Source organism: Orycteropus afer, unplaced genomic scaffold, assembly GCF_000298275.1.
Source record: "Orycteropus afer afer isolate SDZICR_OR568_19922 unplaced genomic scaffold, OryAfe1.0 scaffold00247, whole genome shotgun sequence".
In the NCBI taxonomy this organism is placed as follows: Eukaryota; Metazoa; Chordata; class Mammalia; order Tubulidentata; family Orycteropodidae; genus Orycteropus; species Orycteropus afer.
Genome location: NW_006921834.1, coordinates 4,415,868 through 4,435,273, shown reverse-complemented (window position 1 = coordinate 4,435,273; position 19,406 = coordinate 4,415,868). Strand labels below are relative to the sequence as shown.

Below are 19,406 nucleotides of genomic sequence, written 5' to 3'. Positions count from 1 at the left end.
TGCTTTCTGATGGTCTCAAGTGTGCTAATTGCCATGGGAGGGGGGGCTATAAAGGTGCAGAAGATGTTATTTCTGCCTTTAAGGGGGTAATACAAACCCCAAGAGCCATACTATAGACAGAATATAGTTAAGAGCTATAGTAAGTAAAGACTTAAAGAGGTGCCCTTTACATGTGCTCAACCTGGAAGGATGGGCCAGGTGTCCCTGCAGCCTTGGGTGGAAATATGTGCTCACTGTGGGAGGACAGGCCAGGTAGAACCTCAGTGGGACCTAGGACCCTTCAAGTCTTAGGACTGTGCTGGCCCAAGCCTCCTCTTGCCTCTGTGGGATAATGGTCCCTGGCCTACTCACAGGGCTGGAGGGAAATTAGGGACTTAATAGATATGTCCAGGCCTGTGGGGTTGAAAAGGCAAGGGACAGGTTTATTGTGATGTGGGGTCTCCTTGATATGCCCATTAAAAGAGGCAAGTTTCAGCTTTCCTCTCTGTCTGCTTAGTGGAAGATTCCCATGCTCATAAATGGCATTAATAACTTTCTCCTGCCTTTTATCTTGTCAGGAGGCCTGTCCTCTACCTGATAAAAGGCAGGAGCTTTAATAGCCTGGGTCAGACTTTGTATCCTCTCAGGCCGTTTCCCTGGAACCTTCTGCAGAGCAGAGACATGACCAGCCGTTCCTACCGCATCAGCTCTGGCTGTAGTGCCCGGAATTTCAGCTCCTGCTCAGCCGTCCTGCCCAAGCCTGGGGCTCACAGCTGTGTTAGTGCCATCACCTACCGTGGGGGCAGTCCTGGGGGGCCGGGCTACAGACGCCTCAGTGGTTTTGGCAGCCGGAGCATGTGTGCAGTGGGTTCCCCCCGGGTTGCGGTGAGCTGTGGATGGCCCCTGCGAAGTGGGAGCAGCTTTGGCTACCGGGCAGGGGTCCTTGGTGGGCCCGGCACCCCCTGCATCACCACTGTGACAGTCAATGAAAGCCTCCTCACACCCCTCAACTTGGAGATCGACCCCAACACACAGTGCGTGAAGCAAGAGGAGAAGGAACAGATCAAAAGTCTCAACAACAAGTTTGCTGCCTTCATTGACAAGGTGGGTCTGTGTGTTACTCCCTGGGGGCATGGCTTGGGAAGGGCTGTGGTAGCTGGAGCTCAATAACTGACTGAGTTCAAATTCTCAGAATGTGAACATGGCTGAATCAGGGTCTCAGTTTCAAATGTTGCTGGAAGAATCCTCCATATGTCTTCCGTTTTCCAGATATCAGGCATTATATAATAGAAGAATCGGGTGGGATGAATGTCTCCACTTAGGCTGATGTCTAATCTCCTTCTTAGAAGAGATGCTGTCCCTGCCAGCATGAAGAAGGGAGCCAGGACCAAGAGGGATCAGAGGCTCCTTCCCTATTCTTTGTAGTGGAAACACCGTAGGTAGGCTGTGAATTCCCAGGGCTTCTGACCAAGATACCAACCCCTCAACACTTACATAGATTAAAGACTGGCAGTTGAGAAACTTAAGGGAGGGTCCACAGAGAGCCTGTTTACTTTTCAGTTGTACTTTTCTGATGCTGCAGTTTCTGAGTTCTGTTTGATTGGATATATAACTTTGGTTTCCTCTGACATAATGATGATGCCTCTTCTGAGAGCTCACAGTCTAATCTCTGGGGAGAGGACAGCCACTGAAGTCCACTGGGGAAAAAACTCATCTTTGAAGGCTGAAAGGTGTACATGTCTACACTTAGGAGTGAGTAAGAAGGCATGAACCTGTGTGAGGGCTGATGAGAGCTCTGCTCTTAAACACCACCAGGAATAGGCCTGTCTGTGAGCAGAGGTACTGTGCATCCATTCTTAACCTACAGCCAGCTCTCCAAGCCACCATTCCCTTTCATTAGCACAAAATAGTTGATCATCAATCAAGTCATGAATGTTGTTCCTCTCACAAGGACAACCAGCCTAGAGGGACGGAATGGAGAGGTTGAAATACAACCCATGCTATGCTTAGCAGGTTGGGTGCTCTGGCAGAGGGCTGCATTTACCTTGATGGGGGGGCCTTTTCCTAATTTGTTCAAAAGCACAATGAGGGTTCTGAACAAATACTCTAGAGGAGGGTCTCCATATGCGGCCTTTTGGGCATTGCCAATGTATGCTGCTCACTCTGTTGTGAGTGGTCAGAGCTAGGTCTGGGGAAAGAGATTTCTATTACTGTACCAGGCCAGCTTTCCTCATCCTCCTGGGGCTGCTGACAGCCAGCCATCTCCTCCAGTGTTCTCCTTCAGGATGAGCTCCAGGCTGCAAGTTGCACTGATTTGGTGGCCCTAAAGCTGCAGAGCAGGCATGCCTACCTCCTGGGCCCGCATATTGAAGCTAAAGGAAAATGTATTTGAATCATCAGGGTTTGAGTTCCTTTTCCCACCAGCATGGGCTGTTGAGAATTGCTTTGTACCAGACTTGTAACTCCCAGGAAGTTAGGGCTTGAGAGGAAATCACCTAGATTAGGTCTGGTAACTTCAAATTTCCAAAGGGTCCAGGAAGATCACCTGAGTGAAGGCAAGCTGCAGGGGGCAGACATACAGAGAGGGGCAGTTCCTATGCACCTCCAGACACAGGCTTGGCTTTTCCAGAGCTTCTGGTTTGTCAAGAAGCCTAGTGTCTTACTTTCTTAGTGCTGCTAAAACAGAAATACCACAAATAGATGGCTTTAATGATCAAATTTATTTTCTCATAGGTAGGAGGCTAGAAGTCTGAATTCAGGACACTGACAGTAGGGGAAGGCATTCTCTCTTTGTTGGCTCTGGGGCAGGTCCCTGTCTCTTTCCAGTTTCTGTTCCTCAGTTCTTTGGTGATCTCCATGTGACACCAATCTCCCCCCATTTGTCCTTGCTTGCTTTTGTGCTTAAGTTACTCCTTTTATATCTGAAAAATGATCAGCTTAAGATACCGTACACCTAAATGTCTGCATTAACACAACAAAGAAAATTCTATTCCCAAATGGGATCAAGTCCACATGTATATGGGTTAAGATTCCAACACGTGTTTTTTGGGCACACAATCCAACCTACAACAGTCAGAAAATGTTAAATGTTGGCAACTAATTCAGGTGTTTATAAAACAGTGTGCAGACCTAACAAAAAATATCTGTGGGCCAGATAGGGCCTGGAGGCTGCCAGGGTACAATTTTTGATGTATTTTTACTGCTTCGCTTTACAATGGAGGCTCAGAGAGGGAAGGTGGCCTGGATGGTGGCAGAGTTCGGCCAGTGAGGGACCTCCTATTTCCTGGTCCAGAGTTCTCCCTCCTGTGCTCCAGTGCCTCAGATCAAAGCGAGGGTGAGTCACGGTGTATTAGTTTTTAATTGCTGGCAGAACAAATTACCACCAATTTAGCAGCTTAAAACAACACAAAGTTACTATTTCATAAGACCAAAATCAAGATGTTGGCAGGGCTGCATTTCTTTATGGGAGAATTCATTTCCAGTGACATTCAGGCTTTTGGCAAAATTGAATTTCATTTGGTTGTAGGACGGAGGTCCTTGTTTCCTTACTGGCTGGCTTTCAGGGCCTGGATCTCAGCTTTGAGAGGCTGACTGCATGACTTGGCTCATGCTTCCCCTTCCTTCATCTTCAAGCCAGCAGTGATGGATTGAGTCCTTCTCAAGTTTGAAATCTCTCCCTTGGCTCCCCTTTTCAAGTATCGCTGTTACTCCTCTGCCTTCCTCTTCTACTTCTAAGGGCCCATGTGATTACATTGGGCCCATCTTGATAATCCAGGATAATTTCCTGATCATCAGCTTTATAACCTTAATTCTGTCTGCAAGGCCCTTTCTGTCTTGTAATGTAACACATTCACAAATTCCAGGGATTAGGGTATGGATATCTTTGGGGGCCATTATTCAGTTTACCACACAAGGTCTGGAATATTTTTCCAGGGTCAGATGTTATTTCATTCTGTGCAAATTAAACACATCTCTATGAATTATGTGCTTTCTGGGAGGTGGAGATGGGATGGGGTAAATTATGTGGCGGAATGATTGTTAGTTGTATTTGCAGACTTTGCCAAATGATTTAGCCTCCTGGGAAAGGCTTCAGACCAGGGGTCATCCCCAAAGACAGAGAAAGCTCTGGGAGACTGGACAGTTCCTTGGGATCCTCCTGAGTTTCTTGTTCCCACCCTGGATGGTAGGTACGCTTCCTGGAGCAACAGAACAAGCTGCTGGAGACCAAGTGGGAGTTCTACAAGAACCAGCGATGTTGTGAAAGCAACCTGGAGCCACTGTTCAATAGCTACATCGAGCCGCTGAGGAGGGAGGCCAAGTACTTGGAGGCTGACAGCGGAAGGCTGGCTTCAGAGCACAACCAAGTGCAAGAGGCACTGGAGGATTACAAGAAGAAGTGAGTATGACGGGGCTGGGGGTGGTTATAGGAACTGGGAGTAGGTCTCAGTTTGGGTCCATACGTGTCTGGCAGAGGTAGAGAGCTCTGAAAGTCAGAGTCATCCCAGACTACCTATAAGATTGTTGTAGGTTATTGGTCTCCTTCATTTTGTCATGGCTCTTGTCTTATGCAGTCCCATATAGGGGGCGAGGGAAATATTTGGTGAGAAGAAAAGCTCTAGGTCTGGGAGGGCTGAGGTACAGATCCAGGGCACAGGCTGACATGAAGATGGAGAGAGAACAACAAATAGAAAACGAGGAGCTAAGTCAACAGGGCTTAACAAGTTTGGGAACAGTCAGTGCTAGGGTGGGTTGAAAGGGAAGGGTTCTTGCAAACGATCTGACTGGTGTCATTCAATATACTTAGATGATTCTTTTACTTACTCAGCCTCTTGCTGTGCAAGACTCCACAATTCACAATGTAAATCTTTTGTTGTAATGTGAATTATATAGTTTGACTGTTAGTCTATACTCACTGGCCTACTGTCAATCAGACCCTCTTTACCACGTAGTTATAGGCAGAGTGAAAGGTGATTTTGGCATTAACCAGTCCTGGTAGTTCTAGCCTTCCTTGGAATTCTGGTCTTGAAAGATCAGGTTTTACTATTCAGATGGACCCAGCAGTGGGTCTTCACTTGGGGTATCATAAAAGTAGATACAATTTGCGATTTGCAGGTGTCAAGGTCTGTCTCCCAGTCTGGAGGTGTGAGGGCAATAATTATAGACTGAGAGTTTATAGCAGACCAAATTACTCTGTAATTAAAAAGTTGTGAAAACCATACTCTGGGAACTCTAGTCTTCTTGGTGGGCTGGGATAGGGCTGCCGCAGAGAAAAAAACCTCGTGGGCAAGAGGATGGGTCCAGGCTTGTGGAGGAGGGCTGTGGAAAATGCCCTGAGTAGTCTGGGCACAATGGTAAGATTCCAGGCTGTGGGCTGTTTCCAGACTTGGATGTTGGGAGAAGAGGAAAAGAATGTCAGAAGAGGTGGCTTTGTAGAGCTTTATGTTTTTATACAGTTTTAGAGCTAAAAGGGAGCAGTGACAGTGTTAGAATTCTTGACTTCCTTATGGGAGACCTGGGTTTAGTTCATAACCAACGTGCCTCATGCAGTCACACACATCTGTTAGGGGAGGCTTGCGTGTTGCTGTGATGCTGAACAAGTTTCAGTGGAGCTTCCAGACTAAGGCAGACTAGGAAGAAAGACCTACTGATCTACTTCTGAAAATCCAGCCAATGAAAACCCTATGGATAGCAATGCTCTGATCCCATTGTGCATAAGGTCACCTTCTTCAGTCAGGACCTGACTCGATGGCAGCTAACAACAACAGAGCTGAAAGGGTCTTTGAAGCATTTAGTCTTTTATTCATTCTGCAAATATTTATTCATGCTTTACTACACACCAGGCAATTTAACCTAAGATGCAGAGAGATTAAATGACTTGCCTTACCTTTTACAGATACTTCAGTCAAAGCTGGGACCAGATACCAGGAACTTGGCCTCCAGGTCCAGTGTCCTTTTGATGTAATCTTTATGGCTGGAAAATAAAATTTCAGGGAAACCAACCTCTTATTCCAAGTCACATAGAAAGTCAGGATCAAGGAGCTTTGAAAACTTAAGATTCTGTTGGCCAGCCCAGGGCCCTTAGCCCTTGGAACATTTCCACCTATGTTCTCTCTCCTCAGGTATGAAGAAGAGGTAGCATTCAGGGCCACGGCTGAGAATGAGTTTGTGGTGTTAAAGAAGGTGAGTGACTCTTCTCACATAGAAAAAATTAAATTTTGGACACTGGATGTCTTGTCATGTTCACACCACACAGCTTGTTGGTTGGAAGGCACTCAGATTCCCTGGCAAAGGAAGGCCTATTGGTTTGGCTGTGCACATCATCTCGGCTTCCATGTAGGAACTCAAGCTATGCTGATGGAAGCATCTTAAAAAGGAAGCCTCATCATAATTGTATGTTCTGTAAGAATGTCAAGGTACATCCTGGAAGGCATTGGATGCTAACCAGAGGGCTAGCAGTTCAAATCCACCAGCCATTCCTTGGAAGGAAGACTGGGCAATCTACTTCCTTGGTGATATCACCTTGGAAACCTAAGAAGAGATCTCTATGAGTTGGATCCGACTCAACAGCAGTGAGTTTTTTTTTTTTTTTTTTTGACAAAGGACAAGGTTGTGGTCACTTCTTGGCCACTGTGGCTACCTGGAGGGAGAGAGTAGTTGGACCTGTGGGCTTGGGACCATGGTCCCAGGGGACATCAAGCTCAATTGGCATAACATACTACACAAAAACATTGTTCTACATCCTACTTTGGTGAGTAGCAGCTGGGCTCTTAAAAGCTTGCAAGCGGCATCTAGATGCAACGATGGGTCTCTCCTTGTTCAGAGTAAAGAAGAATGAAGAAAACCAAAGATGCATGGAAACAATTAGTCCAAGGGACTGATAGACCTTGTGATCCTCAGCTTACATGACCGTTAGCCAGAAGAACTAGATGATGCCTGGCTACCACTGTCAACCACTTGGAAGGGGATGTGTGTAGCAGATCCTGGATAGAGTGGGAGAACAATGTGGAACAAAACTCAAAATCATTAAAAAAAAAAAAAAAGAAAGAAAAAAAGACTGGTGTGCTGTTCTGATAGAACCTGGTGAAACCAATTAGACTATGGCTCCTACCTGCCCTTCAGGTCTGGAATTGAACTCACTCCTATGGCTTCCAGCCAAACAAAAGACAGGATTATAAGCTGAACATTTACATCAGGTAGATATACATTCCTTGGAGAGATCAATCATGGGAGAACAGAAGGGCGGTGTATACTTCGGGAGACAGCAGGGGGCAGGAGTGCATGGGAGGGAAGGACACAGGGAAGAGGTAACTACAGGGAGGAAGTGAAAAGAGAGCTGTTACATTGTGGGGAATTGCAGTCAATGTCATGAGACAAAATGTGTCTGAACTGATGTATGGAAGATGAATTTGCTCTGTAAACTTTTACACAAATCACAATAAAAATTAAAAAAAAAAAAGAAGCCTCATCATAATGCTGTTTAGCTTTTTGTAAACTTCTGGATTAGCTGAAATGCTTGCTTTTCAATCTGTTTCACTCTCATGTGGACATTGCGTCCTTCCTTCTTCCCAGATCAGAGGTAGCTGGTTCTCAACTTGCTGGTAATTTTGTGAGCTGTGGCTCTCATTCAGTAACATTGCAGAGGATGAACAAGCTAGAGAAAAACTGTTATTGATTTCCCTTTGGTGTTAAGTTGATGAGTGAAAGTGTATACTAATACTCTTTAGTAATAATGGGCTTACCAACCATGGTACTTGTGAGTAATCACAGAATGGAGAGAACCAAATCAGTTGCTGTCATGTTAACTCCTACTGATGATGATCCCATGTGTATCCAAGTAAAAGTGTACTACATAGAATTTTAAATAGCAGATTTTTATTTATTTAATTAATTTTAATTTTTATTGTGATTTGGGTGAAAATTTGCAGAGCAAATACACTTTCCATACAGCAGATCACATACACTTTGTCTCATGACATTGACCACTATTTAGCACAATGCAACATCTCCTCTCCCACTTCCTCCTGATAGATACCGCCTCCCTGTGACCATCCCTCCATGCACTCCTACCCCCTGAGCTGTCTCCCTGTGCCTGAGCAGCCCTTCTTTCTCTCTTACTTGCTCTCTCCAAGGAGTGTATCTACCTCAGATAAATGCTCAACTAGTATGCCTGTCTACTGCTTGGCTGGAAGCTACAGGTGTGTGTTCAATTCCAGACCTGAAGGACAGCTAGAGGCCATAGTCTCAGTGGTTCCACCAGGCTCCATTGGGCCAGTAAACCTGTTCCCTGCTTTTTTTTTTTTCCCCAAATGATTTTGAGTTTTGTTCCACATTGTTCCCCCTGTCTATCCAGGATCTCCTACAAAGATCCTCTTCCAAGTAGTTGACAGTAGTAGCCGAGCACCATCTATTTCTTCTGGTCTCATAGTCGTATAGGCTGAAATCGAAGATTTTTAAAAAGTAGATTGCCAAGTCTTTTTTCCAAGGCATCTCTGGTGGACTCGAACCTCTAGCCTTTCAGTTAGCAGCCAAGTGTATTAACCGTTTGCACCATCCAAGTACTCGGAATGGAGAAAGGGCTGATAAAAAAATCTGCCAATGGAGGCATGATCTTGATCTCAGGCAAGAGTTAGCTATTTAGGGGGTGGGTGTTGCTTGACCTGGGAGACCTGCTGGGAGTTGTACCCATGACTGTTGACCACTATACATTCATACTCTGTGGACCACTTTGGCTTAGAGGCAGTAGCCTGATATTCTGTGATGTGACATTAGGCTTCACTCCTCAGCAAAAATCCCCAGTTCAGGAGGGATCAGAGTTTTCTTCTCTGCCTTTCTCCAGGTAGAAACTCCTAATCCCACTCATGCTTATGGGTTGAGAGATAATGTCAGTTAATGGACAGATATTAAAGGCCCCGTCTTTTCTAGAGGGGCCTTGAAGGTGAAGAAGATGAGAGATTGAGATTAGACTTGAAAAGTGTAGGCTAGATGGACAAGGACAAGCCATAGGCCTAGGACATGGCCTCAGAGCTCCCTATAGAGGAGAGTGATGAGGACTCCAGGGAATGGTGAGCTTATCCCACTTCCCATCCTCTCCTTGTCTGTCTCCTCCAGGATGTGGACAGTGCCTATCTGCGTAAGGCAGATCTGGAGGCCAATGTGGAAGCACTTAGGGAAGAGATTGGCTTCCTGCACTCCCTCTATGAGGAGGTAAGTTTCTCTCTATCTCTAGAATGAGGTGAATAAGGAAACAGAGGAGGGTTTTCTTGGGATGTGGACTGTCCTATATCCTTTGTTCTAGGGAAAGCTGCTTAATTTCCTAGGGCCTGAACACCTTTTCCTTCTGTGACCAGAAGAGATTTTCTCTTGTTAATTCTTATTCCAAAATGGGCATGGGTGCTGCCCTTCCTTTAAAGACCATGATAAATTCCCTGTCTACACAGCATGACATGAGTGGTGATTTGACAATCATCTCATTAATTCAGGTCGTGCAAAAGCCCAGTTAGAAAATTTAGGAACCTAAACCTGGACATTATCTGTTGATGGAGTTTAACAGATAACTCCAGCTGATCTGGATAATTCAAACCCCAGGTAGAATGATCCAGATACCTGCCTCTGTTGATTCAGGCATTAATAGGATTACATTAATAGAATTACTCACTGCCTCGTGTCTATGGTCTAAATTTCTTCCCAAACGTCTCTTAAAACCACACTTTTTGAATTTTCCTGAAGTGTTGGTAGTTTCCTAAGGTTTCAGGTTTGGGGCTGTTTTTTGGATGGATGGTGGAGAATAGGAGGGGGATCAGTAGCTCAGGACTCTGGTTGTTGTCTCCTACAGGAAATCTGTCTCCTTCAGTCACAAATCTCAGACACCTCAGTAGTGGTAAAGATGGACAACAGCCGGGAGCTCAACATGGACTCGGTTGTGGCTGAGATCAAGGCTCAGTATGATAATATCGCCAGTTGCAGCAGGGCTGAGGTTGAGTCCTGGTACCAAAACAAGGTGAACGAGAGGGCTGGGTATGTTTGAGTCCAGGCTTCACTACAAACAAGAGAGATCACCATGAATCTGGACCTTCCCTGGGAAGTGTATCTGTGCACTCCAGAGGGGCTGCAGCCGAGTTAGCAGGATAAGGTGGTAGAACTACTGCAGAACAGTGGGTTGGCTCACTTGGGTGGGGGACATTGGACTATCCACAGGGATAACCCACCACTCCCCAGTGATGCAACCCATGTAGTAATCATTGGCTATTTCTCCATGTTTGTCTCCCAACCTGCAGTGCGAGGAGGTGAAGGCCACAGTGACCCAGCAGGGTGAGAACCTTCGTAGAACAAAGGATCAGCTCAATGAGCTGAACCGTCTGATTCAGAGGCTGACGGCTGAGGTGGAGAATGCCAAGCAGCAGGTTAGAGAGATGCTGAGATCCCACTCAGTGCTTCTGATCTGCTTTCCTCCTACCTTCAGGGATTGCTATTATCTTTGGTGAGGCTTATATTTTAGCCTTATGCTTCCAAGTCTTTGTGATGCAATCAGTTGCATCACAAACATTTTTATGTGTTTCAATGTGCACTTGTGTGAGAGATGTTTTGGAGATGCAAAGCAAGAAATGGAATTGGTAGGTGGTAAGATAGGCACATATGTACTTTTGCTAAGTCCTGGGTGTGCTATGTGAAGTACACTCCCATTACCAGCTCCTAAAGGCTTCTATTTCCAGCACCTGTTATGATCAGACTTTTTAATTTTCGTGGATCTAATAGGTGTAACATGGATATGGCCAAATCCATCGTTAATCTTCCCTTAATGGTTTAGAATTATGAAATTTTGAGTTCATGGATGTATTCTACTTTTATTCTTCTATTAGTTTTATAGTTTTTCCTCATGTTTTGATCTTAGCCTTCTGAAATTTATTTTCATTGTATATAGAGTGAGTAAGGTTCAAATTTAATTTTTCTTCATATAGTGAGAAAGCGTATTATGTAATCTGTTCTTTCCCCACTGATTTGTGATACTACCGCTATCATAATACCAAGTTCCTGGTTATACCTCACTCAGTGTCTGTCCTTTCCTTCTAGGGAGCTGTTCTGAACCATTACATAAGATGTGCCACAAGTAATTTGTTACTATTCATGTCTGAAGCGTACTGCAATATGAAAATAGCTTATTTTTTATAAGTGAAATTAGAGATGATTCCAAGTTTTCCTCATAATAACAGCATTCTTACTTGCATTCTGATATACCTTCTTAAGTGGGGCAACAGTGGGAGTTGTAGTTGGTGAATTGGGAGTTGTTGCAAATGGGAAATTGTTTCAGCATACTGATCTCCATAGCCTAAAGAAAGAAACCCTATACAAAGGCCTCTGAAAATCAAGGCTTGGCACCAATTAATTAGATAGCCTACGGCAATCACAGCCTCTCAAAGTCTCAGTTTCTTCACCTGCGTAATGGGGATAATAATTCTTGTTGTGACAAGTTCATGAAATCATTTTTGAAGGCCAAATAAGATAACATCTGTGAAAGTAACTTGTAAACTAACAGATACATACAAATATGAGGTAACATCACTAATTATCTTCATTCTTATTCTAGTACTACATTTCCTTTCTCTAATGGCTTACCATGGTTTTAAGCTTTATCCTAAAGTGGTATAAAATGAAGGAGAAAAGCAGCAAATAAGCTATTATTTTCCCGCCTAGTTAATTTACCCTGATGGATTTCTTATAAATAAATAAATAAATAAAGCTCAAAGGTTGACTATTTTGAATGGAGGCAAAATAGGATGACCAAAGCCACTGGAGAACAACCAAGGTCCCCACAGCCTGCACCTTTCCCAAGCCTCTTCCCTCCTCTCCTTCCTCCACAGCGCTGCAAGCTGGAGGCTGCTGTGGCCGAGGCAGAGCAGCAGGGTGAGGTGGCCCTCAGCGATGCCCGCTGCAAGCTGGCCGGGCTGGAGGAGGCCCTGCAGAAGGCCAAGCAGGACATGGCCTGCCTGCTCAAGGAGTACCAGGAGGTGATGAACTCCAAGCTGGGCTTGGATGTGGAGATCGCCACTTACCGCAAGCTGCTGGAGGGCGAGGAGAGCAGGTGAGGATGAGGCCTCCAGGAAGCACTTCACATCTCTCATGGCTGGAAGAGTGCCTTTCTGGACTCTAACCTGACATCCCAGGGTGGCACGATTAGTTAAGCACTCAGCTGCTAACTGGAAGTTTGGCCCTTTGAATCCACCCAGAGGTGCCTCAGGAGAAACTCTGGGTGATCTACTTCTGAAAAATCAGCCACTGAACCTTCGATGGAGTACAGTTGTTCTCTCACACACATTGGGTCACAATTAGTTAGAATTGACTCAACAGCTACTAGTGATGGACTATAATCCTGTAGGCAGAGCATGGTCAAGTTGGAAAAACTCTAGAGATCATAGAGCCCAACCATTTCCCCGTTTTATAGATAGGAAAACTGAGGCCCAGAGAGAGTAAGGGTCTTGCCCAAGATCACTTCTAGTTAGTGGCTAAGCTGATGTTAGATCAGTCTCCTGGTTAGCACTTTTGCACTCTTTTCTCTTCTACTGTCCCCTCAGGCTGTGCCTAAAACTCATTCCAAGGCAACTACTTTACTCCATTGGCTGAAAGTTATCTGCAATCTTGCCTCAGTGGGTTCTGGAAGCTGGAATCATTCAGAAAATTTGTGAAGGCCATTTGATTTGAGATGCACAGACAAAGAGTTCTATCAACCTAGACAGGCTGGTATTCAGGACCAGGAACTAGAAATGAGCAGCACAGACTTCTTGTTGCCCAGGGAAAGATAAGAGCAGTTATAAGTAATTCTTCCAAGTGACTGGGGTTAGTGTCTTATTGAGACTCTGAGAGTAGGGAGCAAGGAGATGGATTCTGACTGGAGGCTTTCAGGGGACTTCTTAGAGGAGGAAGTGGTAGAGCTGAGAGAATGAGAAAAAGGACACTCCAGGCTGTGCTAATAGTTTAAGCCAAGAATCAGGGCAGGCGAGTTCAGCATGTGAGAAGCAATGCGGGTTTATACTCTAGCCTTGAGGCGGCCACATCATTAGTGCACCTTAGGTAGGTCCCATCGAGGGAAGCAGGCTAGACAGGGGAGTAGAGTGTAGAGGTTAAGATCAAGGGCTCGCATCCAGATCACCTGGGTTCAGGTACCAGTTCTGCTACATACCAGTTACCTGACTTTTTATGTCTCAGTGTCCTCATCTATAAAACAGAGTTACTATTAATATCCACCCCTTAAGGTTGTTGTAAGGAGCTGTGGTGGCATAGTGGGTAAGGCATTTGGTTGCTAACCAGAAAGTTGGCGGTTCAAACCCACCAGCTGCTCCATGGGTGGAGGATGGGGCAACTACTTCCATAAAGATTTACAGCCTTAGAAACGCAATGGGGGTTGATATGAGTTGGAATTGATGGCAGTGGGTTTGGGTTTAAGGTTGTTGTGAGGAGTAAATATGTTGATGGAACATAGTAAGCCCACATTGAAACAGATTATTGTTATGAAACTATATCCACAGAGAGGCTGTTAAACCAATTAGCATTAGAAATGTGGCATGAAGTCGCATCAAATGTAGTAGGGCCATTTGCTGGATTTGGGCCATACTTTGGGGCTTGGAGCTTTGCGTTTCAGGGCTTTGGGGGAAGCCACCAGAGCTCTCTCCCCCTTTGGACCCTTAATGCCCAACTCACTAGCACTGAAACTTGTTTTCACTGTAACAATACTAATTGATGTATTAGTGACTCAATCATAAAATGAGTGGTCCTCTGTCCCCAACACATGAAATTTTAAAAGGTTGCTGCATTTTATAGTGTTTTATGGCCATTGGTCTTTTAATAGGCTCTTTCTTCTTAGTGTTTGAAATGTTTAATTTGATTTCACAAGCAATGTTCATTGTAGACAATAAGAAAACGAAAGTAGCTATAATCGTTCAATTTGGAGGTGGCCTATGCCAACATTTTGGCTCAACAGTGCCATAATGCATAATGAGCTTTGGCTAAAATATTCTGGAAGGGCATAGTTCCAAGGCAAAGTCAGATTCATGTGGCAGGCAAGTGAACCAAACTAATATATCCTCACTGAAAATGTGTGGATGAAAGGGATATTCTGAGTTGGGAAGAATGAGTCAAAGTAGAGCTTTCCTGGAGGAAAAGAGTTGAAGCTAGATACTGGAGATGGAGAAGAGGTAGGACAGAAAATACAGGTAGGTGTGAGGGAGGAGGGCACATTTATGAAAATCCCACTTTAGTGGTATGCATGTCTCATCATTAATGATGTATTTATTGTGTTAACAGAAAACAGTTATTTAGGACTTACTATATGCCAATCTCTATTTTAGGCACTTTACCTGTAAAACTCAATTAAACCTTACAAAAATCCTACGAACCAGGTATTGTCATCCTCATTTTATGAGGAAACAGAAGCTCAACCATATTTGACTCCAGGTTGTCTGGCTCCACAATCCAGGCTTTTAACCACCAGACCTTCCAGACTTCCTCTGAATTTAATGAAACCAAGTAGATACCCAGGGAAGCATTTAAAATCATGGGATAAAAATGAATCAATGTTCATGATAGCCATGTTTTTTCCCACAATAGCTACCCCCTTATCTGTTCTTTGGTTTTGCTGGAATTTCTAGCCAAGCAACAAGGAAAATGATACCCTCATCTCTACCTTTCAGTCCTTGAAGTCTCCATGGCTGAGAAGCCAATGAGGCATAAAGTCACCTTTTGGATCCTGCAGCCCAGCATACCCTGTCCTTTTGGGATGCCAGAGAGCATTGCCAACATTGATGCTGTCTGCAATAGGAAGACTCTGCCCTTCCTTCATGTAGAGGGAGTAGGTGTTTGCCTCAGAAGCAGAGGAACTCAGCTCTAACTGCTCATTCCCTCTCCCTTGCAGGTTGTGTGAAGGCGTGGGCTCTGTCAACATCTGTAAGTTGAGGGTGTGTGTGGGCATGGCTCTCTTGGATGTCAATAGTCTTAGTATCAGAATGCACCTGACAAATGGCTGAGCCTCTATCTATGGGGAACTGGGTGAGGGAGACTGGAGCTGCAGGTCTCTGGGATCTGAATAAATGGACAACCTCTAAATACTTGGGAGCTCTGGTGGTGTAGTGCCCAATGCATTTGACTGCTAACCAGAAGGCTGGTGGTTCAAACCCACCAGCCACACCTCAGAAGGAAGACTGGGCAATCTACTTCCATAGAGACATGCCTGAGAAACCCAAGGAGGGATTGCTATGAGTTGGATTTGACTCGACGGCAGTGAGTTTTTTTTTTTTTTTTTTTTAAATATAGACCCTCCTGGGATATCCCTGAAGCTTAAGGTAATGAGCATGGCAGATTCTGACCTACTATTTGATTCTACACACAGAATACTGCTCAAGTGGTACCATGTTTTCATAAAGAATACTAGCTTTATATTCTGGTCATTTGGGTGTCACTATAGGAAACCCTTAAATCTTTATCCCAAAATGTACACAGTCCTCAGGCTAGGTATATACTTCAGATTCACCTATTTCCTTCACTTTTCCAACCACTATATTTCTAGGTAGTTTCTCTACTGCAATCCATCAGTTTTAATGCAAAGATTGTATAAACGCATCTCAACATTGGTCTAGGCCAAATTGCATTTCACATTCAAGAAGCAGATGGAAACAGATTTAGCTTTACCTGTGGGTTTAAAAGATTCATGTTGCTGATCCCTCTGAGTGTGAAGAGAATTAGTCACTGCTTCTAAAATATTCTGCATCATAGTACATCTGGGATAGAGTGAATTCTGACCTGGTATCTCTGTTTCACAGGTGTGAGCCTTTCCCAAGGTGGCGCAGTTTGCGGGGACCTCAGTTCTACGGTCTTGCGTGGCCTGGGGGGCATGGCCATCAGCAGCGGTGCCCTCTGCTCCCCCTCTGTAGTGGGGGGCTGCTCCAGTGCAAGATCTGTATGGTTTGCATAGAGTGGGGGGTGGGACTCTGGACAGATTGGATCTGATGGGAGTGGGTGGGAAGGTGTGGGAGGAGGGAATTATTTCTCTTTCAGATCCAAATGTCAGTTTAGTAATTTCCCCTTACAGGGAATCCGGAACAAACTCTCCGGTTCCCTTCTCATTGCAGTTATTAGTTACTCTTTGAATGTACATCCTGAGTTTGGTCCAAGAGAGGGATGTAAAGTCTTTTTGATACAATTGGCTTTGTCATTTTCTCCCTGATTAACTTCATATCAGCCAACATTTTTTAATTTCTGACTGTGTGCTCAGCCCTCTGGGCAGGAAGGCAGGTAGAGGGATATGTGGTGCTGGAGCATCACTACCCAGGCTGGTACCTTGGATGAGAGGGGTTGTAGCAGCTGCCTTGGCATGGACGGGCTAGCAGGGGCTTCAGGGAGGACCCACACTTGGTCTGAGAGAGCATCCCTCAACTCTTCGTGTCAGAACTGAAACACTTTCAGCTGAATTTTTTTATTACTGGTTGTTTGGAATGTTATTGTTTTGGGTCATTCCTGCCATGGCTCTCTCTCAGTTGGTGTGTGTGATTAAATGCCACTGGCAAAAGGCTCTCTTCCTGTAATCCAGTTAATGCCTCTCTCTCTCTCTCTTTTTTTTTTTTCCAACTCACCCAAAGACCCAATTGTTTCTGGTGCTTCTCAAAGTGTGGTCTATGGACTACAATCTGCAACAGGATCACCATGGGTACTTGTTAAAAATACAGATCCTGGGGGTCCATCCAGAAATGTTGAAACAAAAGTTTGTGGATAAGCCCAGGAGTCTGCATTTTAACAACTTTCCAGGTGACTCCTATAAGAACTAAAGTTTTATAACCACTGATTCATGTGTGCAAAACGCAAAGGTATAAAGAGGAAGGAGTAGGGACCTGGCATTCATTAAGGAACACTTGAAGGGCCTGGTATATATGTTTTTCATTCATTCCTCATAGCACAGCATCATTATCTTCATTTTATAGATAAGGAAATTAAGACTTAAAGAAGTTAAGTAGCATTACTAAGGTCACACAGCTAGTCCGAGGTCCGAAGTCAGGTCTAACCAGTTGCTGTTGAGTTGACTTCTACTTATGAGGACGCCATGTATGTCAAAGTAGAACTGTGCTCCATAGGGTTTTCAACGGTTGATATTTGAGAAGTAGATCACAAGACCTTTCCTGTGATGCACCCCTGGGTGGACTTGAACTTCTAACCTTTCAGTTAGCAGCTGAGTATATTAATTGTTTGCACCACCCAGGAACTCCAAGTCAGGTCTGTTGTTGCTATTAGGTGCCATTGAGTCAATTTTTGACCCCATGTGATAGAGTAGAAGTACTCCAGAGGGTTTTCTAGGTTGTAATCTTCATGGAAGGAGATGACCAAGTTTTTCTTCTTTGGAGCCTCTGGGTGGGTTCAAACCACAAACCTTTTGGTTAGCAGCCGAGTGCTTAACTGTTGTGCCACCAGGGCTCCTAGGGAATGCCAAATTCACAGAGTTTTCCACTGCACTCTTCCAGCAATTCCTTCAAGCGAAACATTCTGGTTCACCAGTCTGATTAGTTGCTTCTGGGAGAGTTCTACTTTAAGAATTGCCTTACTTCGAGGAAGAAAGGCGGAAGGAAACATCTCCCCTTAGTGTTTGTTCTCCAAGGGTCCTGGACAGAGGGGCCACACCCTCCTGGAGATCTTATTATGGGACAGTTAACACAGGTTCCTCTTGGGAACCCTGGATTAAAAATTATACCTCTGGTTGGAGGGCATTTGCCTTAGTGGCCTGAACAGAGGCAGTTGATTGGTAAACTCTGTCTCTGGCTTATACCTGACTTGACAGTCCCCAAGAAGTCCACTTAGAGTAGCCTGCTCAGAGGTCCCTCTGTGGCAAGATTTTTTTAAAGAACTGACTAGATAGAGGAAATTTTGCATTGAGAACACATGTTTGATCTTAAGATATAGAAAAAACCTTTGCCCAATCTTCTCGCGCAATGCAGTCATTCCACATCTTCAGACTTCATTCCCCAGGGGCCACAGTTGGTCAGACAATGCCTTAACCCAAGAGGAACAAGGTTTTTTTTAAGCAGTGTCGTCCCCTGTTCTCTGCCTCTGGATGACAAGGCCATGGAGGGCCTTTATCCTATGTACACATCATGATCTGGATCCTACCAAGTATGAGCAGGGGTAGAATCAGGTTAAAAAGGCCACAAGCAGCTTTGAAGAGGGAAAGGCGGCCCACATGCATTTGCTGCCCTGGGTGGGGGGATGTGAATTAGTAGAAAGGCTGTGTTTCCTTTTTGATGGTGGTGGTGGGGTGAGGGTGTATATTCATATTTGTGCCTCAGATGTGCTTTGCTTGTTTATAATGCATACAAAAAAGTTACCTTTAAGTCGTTCTAAATCATAGTGATCCCATGTGTGTCAATAGAACTGTGCCCCATTGGGTCCTCAGTGGTTGAAACTTTAGAAGTAGATTTCTGGGTCTTTCTTCACAGGCAGCTTTGGATGGACTTGAACCTCCAACCTTTCAATTAGCAGCCCAGAGTGTTAACCATCTGCACAACCCAGCTCACTTGCTGCTGTCAAGTCAGATCCGACTCATAGCGACCCCTCCTTGGGTTTCCGAGGAGATATCTCTACGGAAGCAGATTGCCCAACCTTCCTTCTGAGGAGTGGCTGGTGGATTTGAACTGCCAGCCTTCTGGTTAGCAGTCAAATGCCTTAGGCACTACACTACCAGATCTCATGCACCCAGGGACTCCATTAAATGCGTAGGCTCATCCTATGAAAAGCTGCTCCCTTGCCTCTCCATTCCCTGGCTATTCACCTCTCACCATCACTAAGCAGCAGCACCAAAGGAATAAAAGTGGGTACACTGAGGAATTCCACTCTTTCTGAACAAGGCAGAAATGGGCAGGAATTTCCAGGGGCACAAAGGTATTTTGAGGGTATGAAGGTAGGTAGTGAGGACTAATCTTCTCCCTTATTGCTAAGTCTTTCTTTTTCAGCTGTGACTTGGGTGAAAGTTTACAGAGCAAATTTCTTTTCCATTTAACAATCCACACACATTTTCTTTCATGACATAGGTTGCAATCCTCACAATGTAACAGCTCTTTTCCCACTTGCTTCCTGTGGTTACCTTTTCCTTGTGTTCTTCTTTTCCATGCATTCCTGCCCTCTGAGGTCTTTGTGCAAATCCTGCCTTCTGATCTCCCATGGTTGATTTTTCTAAAGAGTGTACTTACTTGGTATAATTGTTTGCCTTGTAGGCCTGTCTATTGTTTGGCCAAAAACCACAGGAATGAGTTAAACTCCAGGCCTTAGGGGTGACTAGAAGGATTTCTTGGGGGATTTCACCAATCTCTATCAGACCAGTAAGGCTGGTCTTTCTCTATGATTTTGAGTTTTATTCCACATTTTTCTCCCACTCTATCTAGGATCTCCTGTTTTTGATCCCTTTC

At 44.7% G+C, this 19,406-nt stretch overlaps 1 protein-coding gene across 1 annotated transcript; it reads left to right on the top strand.

Annotated features, from left to right (window-relative positions):
• The first annotated feature begins 633 nt into the window (after positions 1-633).
• LOC103204379 (keratin, type II cuticular Hb5-like) lies at positions 634-15,934 on the top strand. The gene is made up of 9 exons (XM_007949569.2): positions 634-1,083; positions 4,167-4,375; positions 6,099-6,159; positions 9,088-9,183; positions 9,812-9,976; positions 10,254-10,379; positions 11,835-12,055; positions 14,879-14,910; positions 15,783-15,934. The coding sequence occupies exons 1-9, from the start codon at positions 661-663 to the stop codon at positions 15,932-15,934; spliced, it is 1,485 nt and encodes a 494-aa protein (XP_007947760.1). The 5' UTR covers positions 634-660.
• Positions 15,935-19,406: the final 3,472 nt, after the last annotated feature.

Excerpts from the sequence above, each read along its gene's own strand:
- LOC103204379 (XM_007949569.2), top strand. The coding sequence starts at position 661 with ATGACCAGCCGTTCCTACCGCATCAGCTCTGGCTGTAGTGCCCGGAAT. Across the intron at positions 4,376-6,098 it reads CTGGAGGATTACAAGAAGAA|GTATGAAGAAGAGGTAGCAT; the intron begins GTGAGTATGACG and ends CTCTCTCCTCAG. Across the intron at positions 14,911-15,782 it reads CGTGGGCTCTGTCAACATCT|GTGTGAGCCTTTCCCAAGGT; the intron begins GTAAGTTGAGGG and ends TCTGTTTCACAG.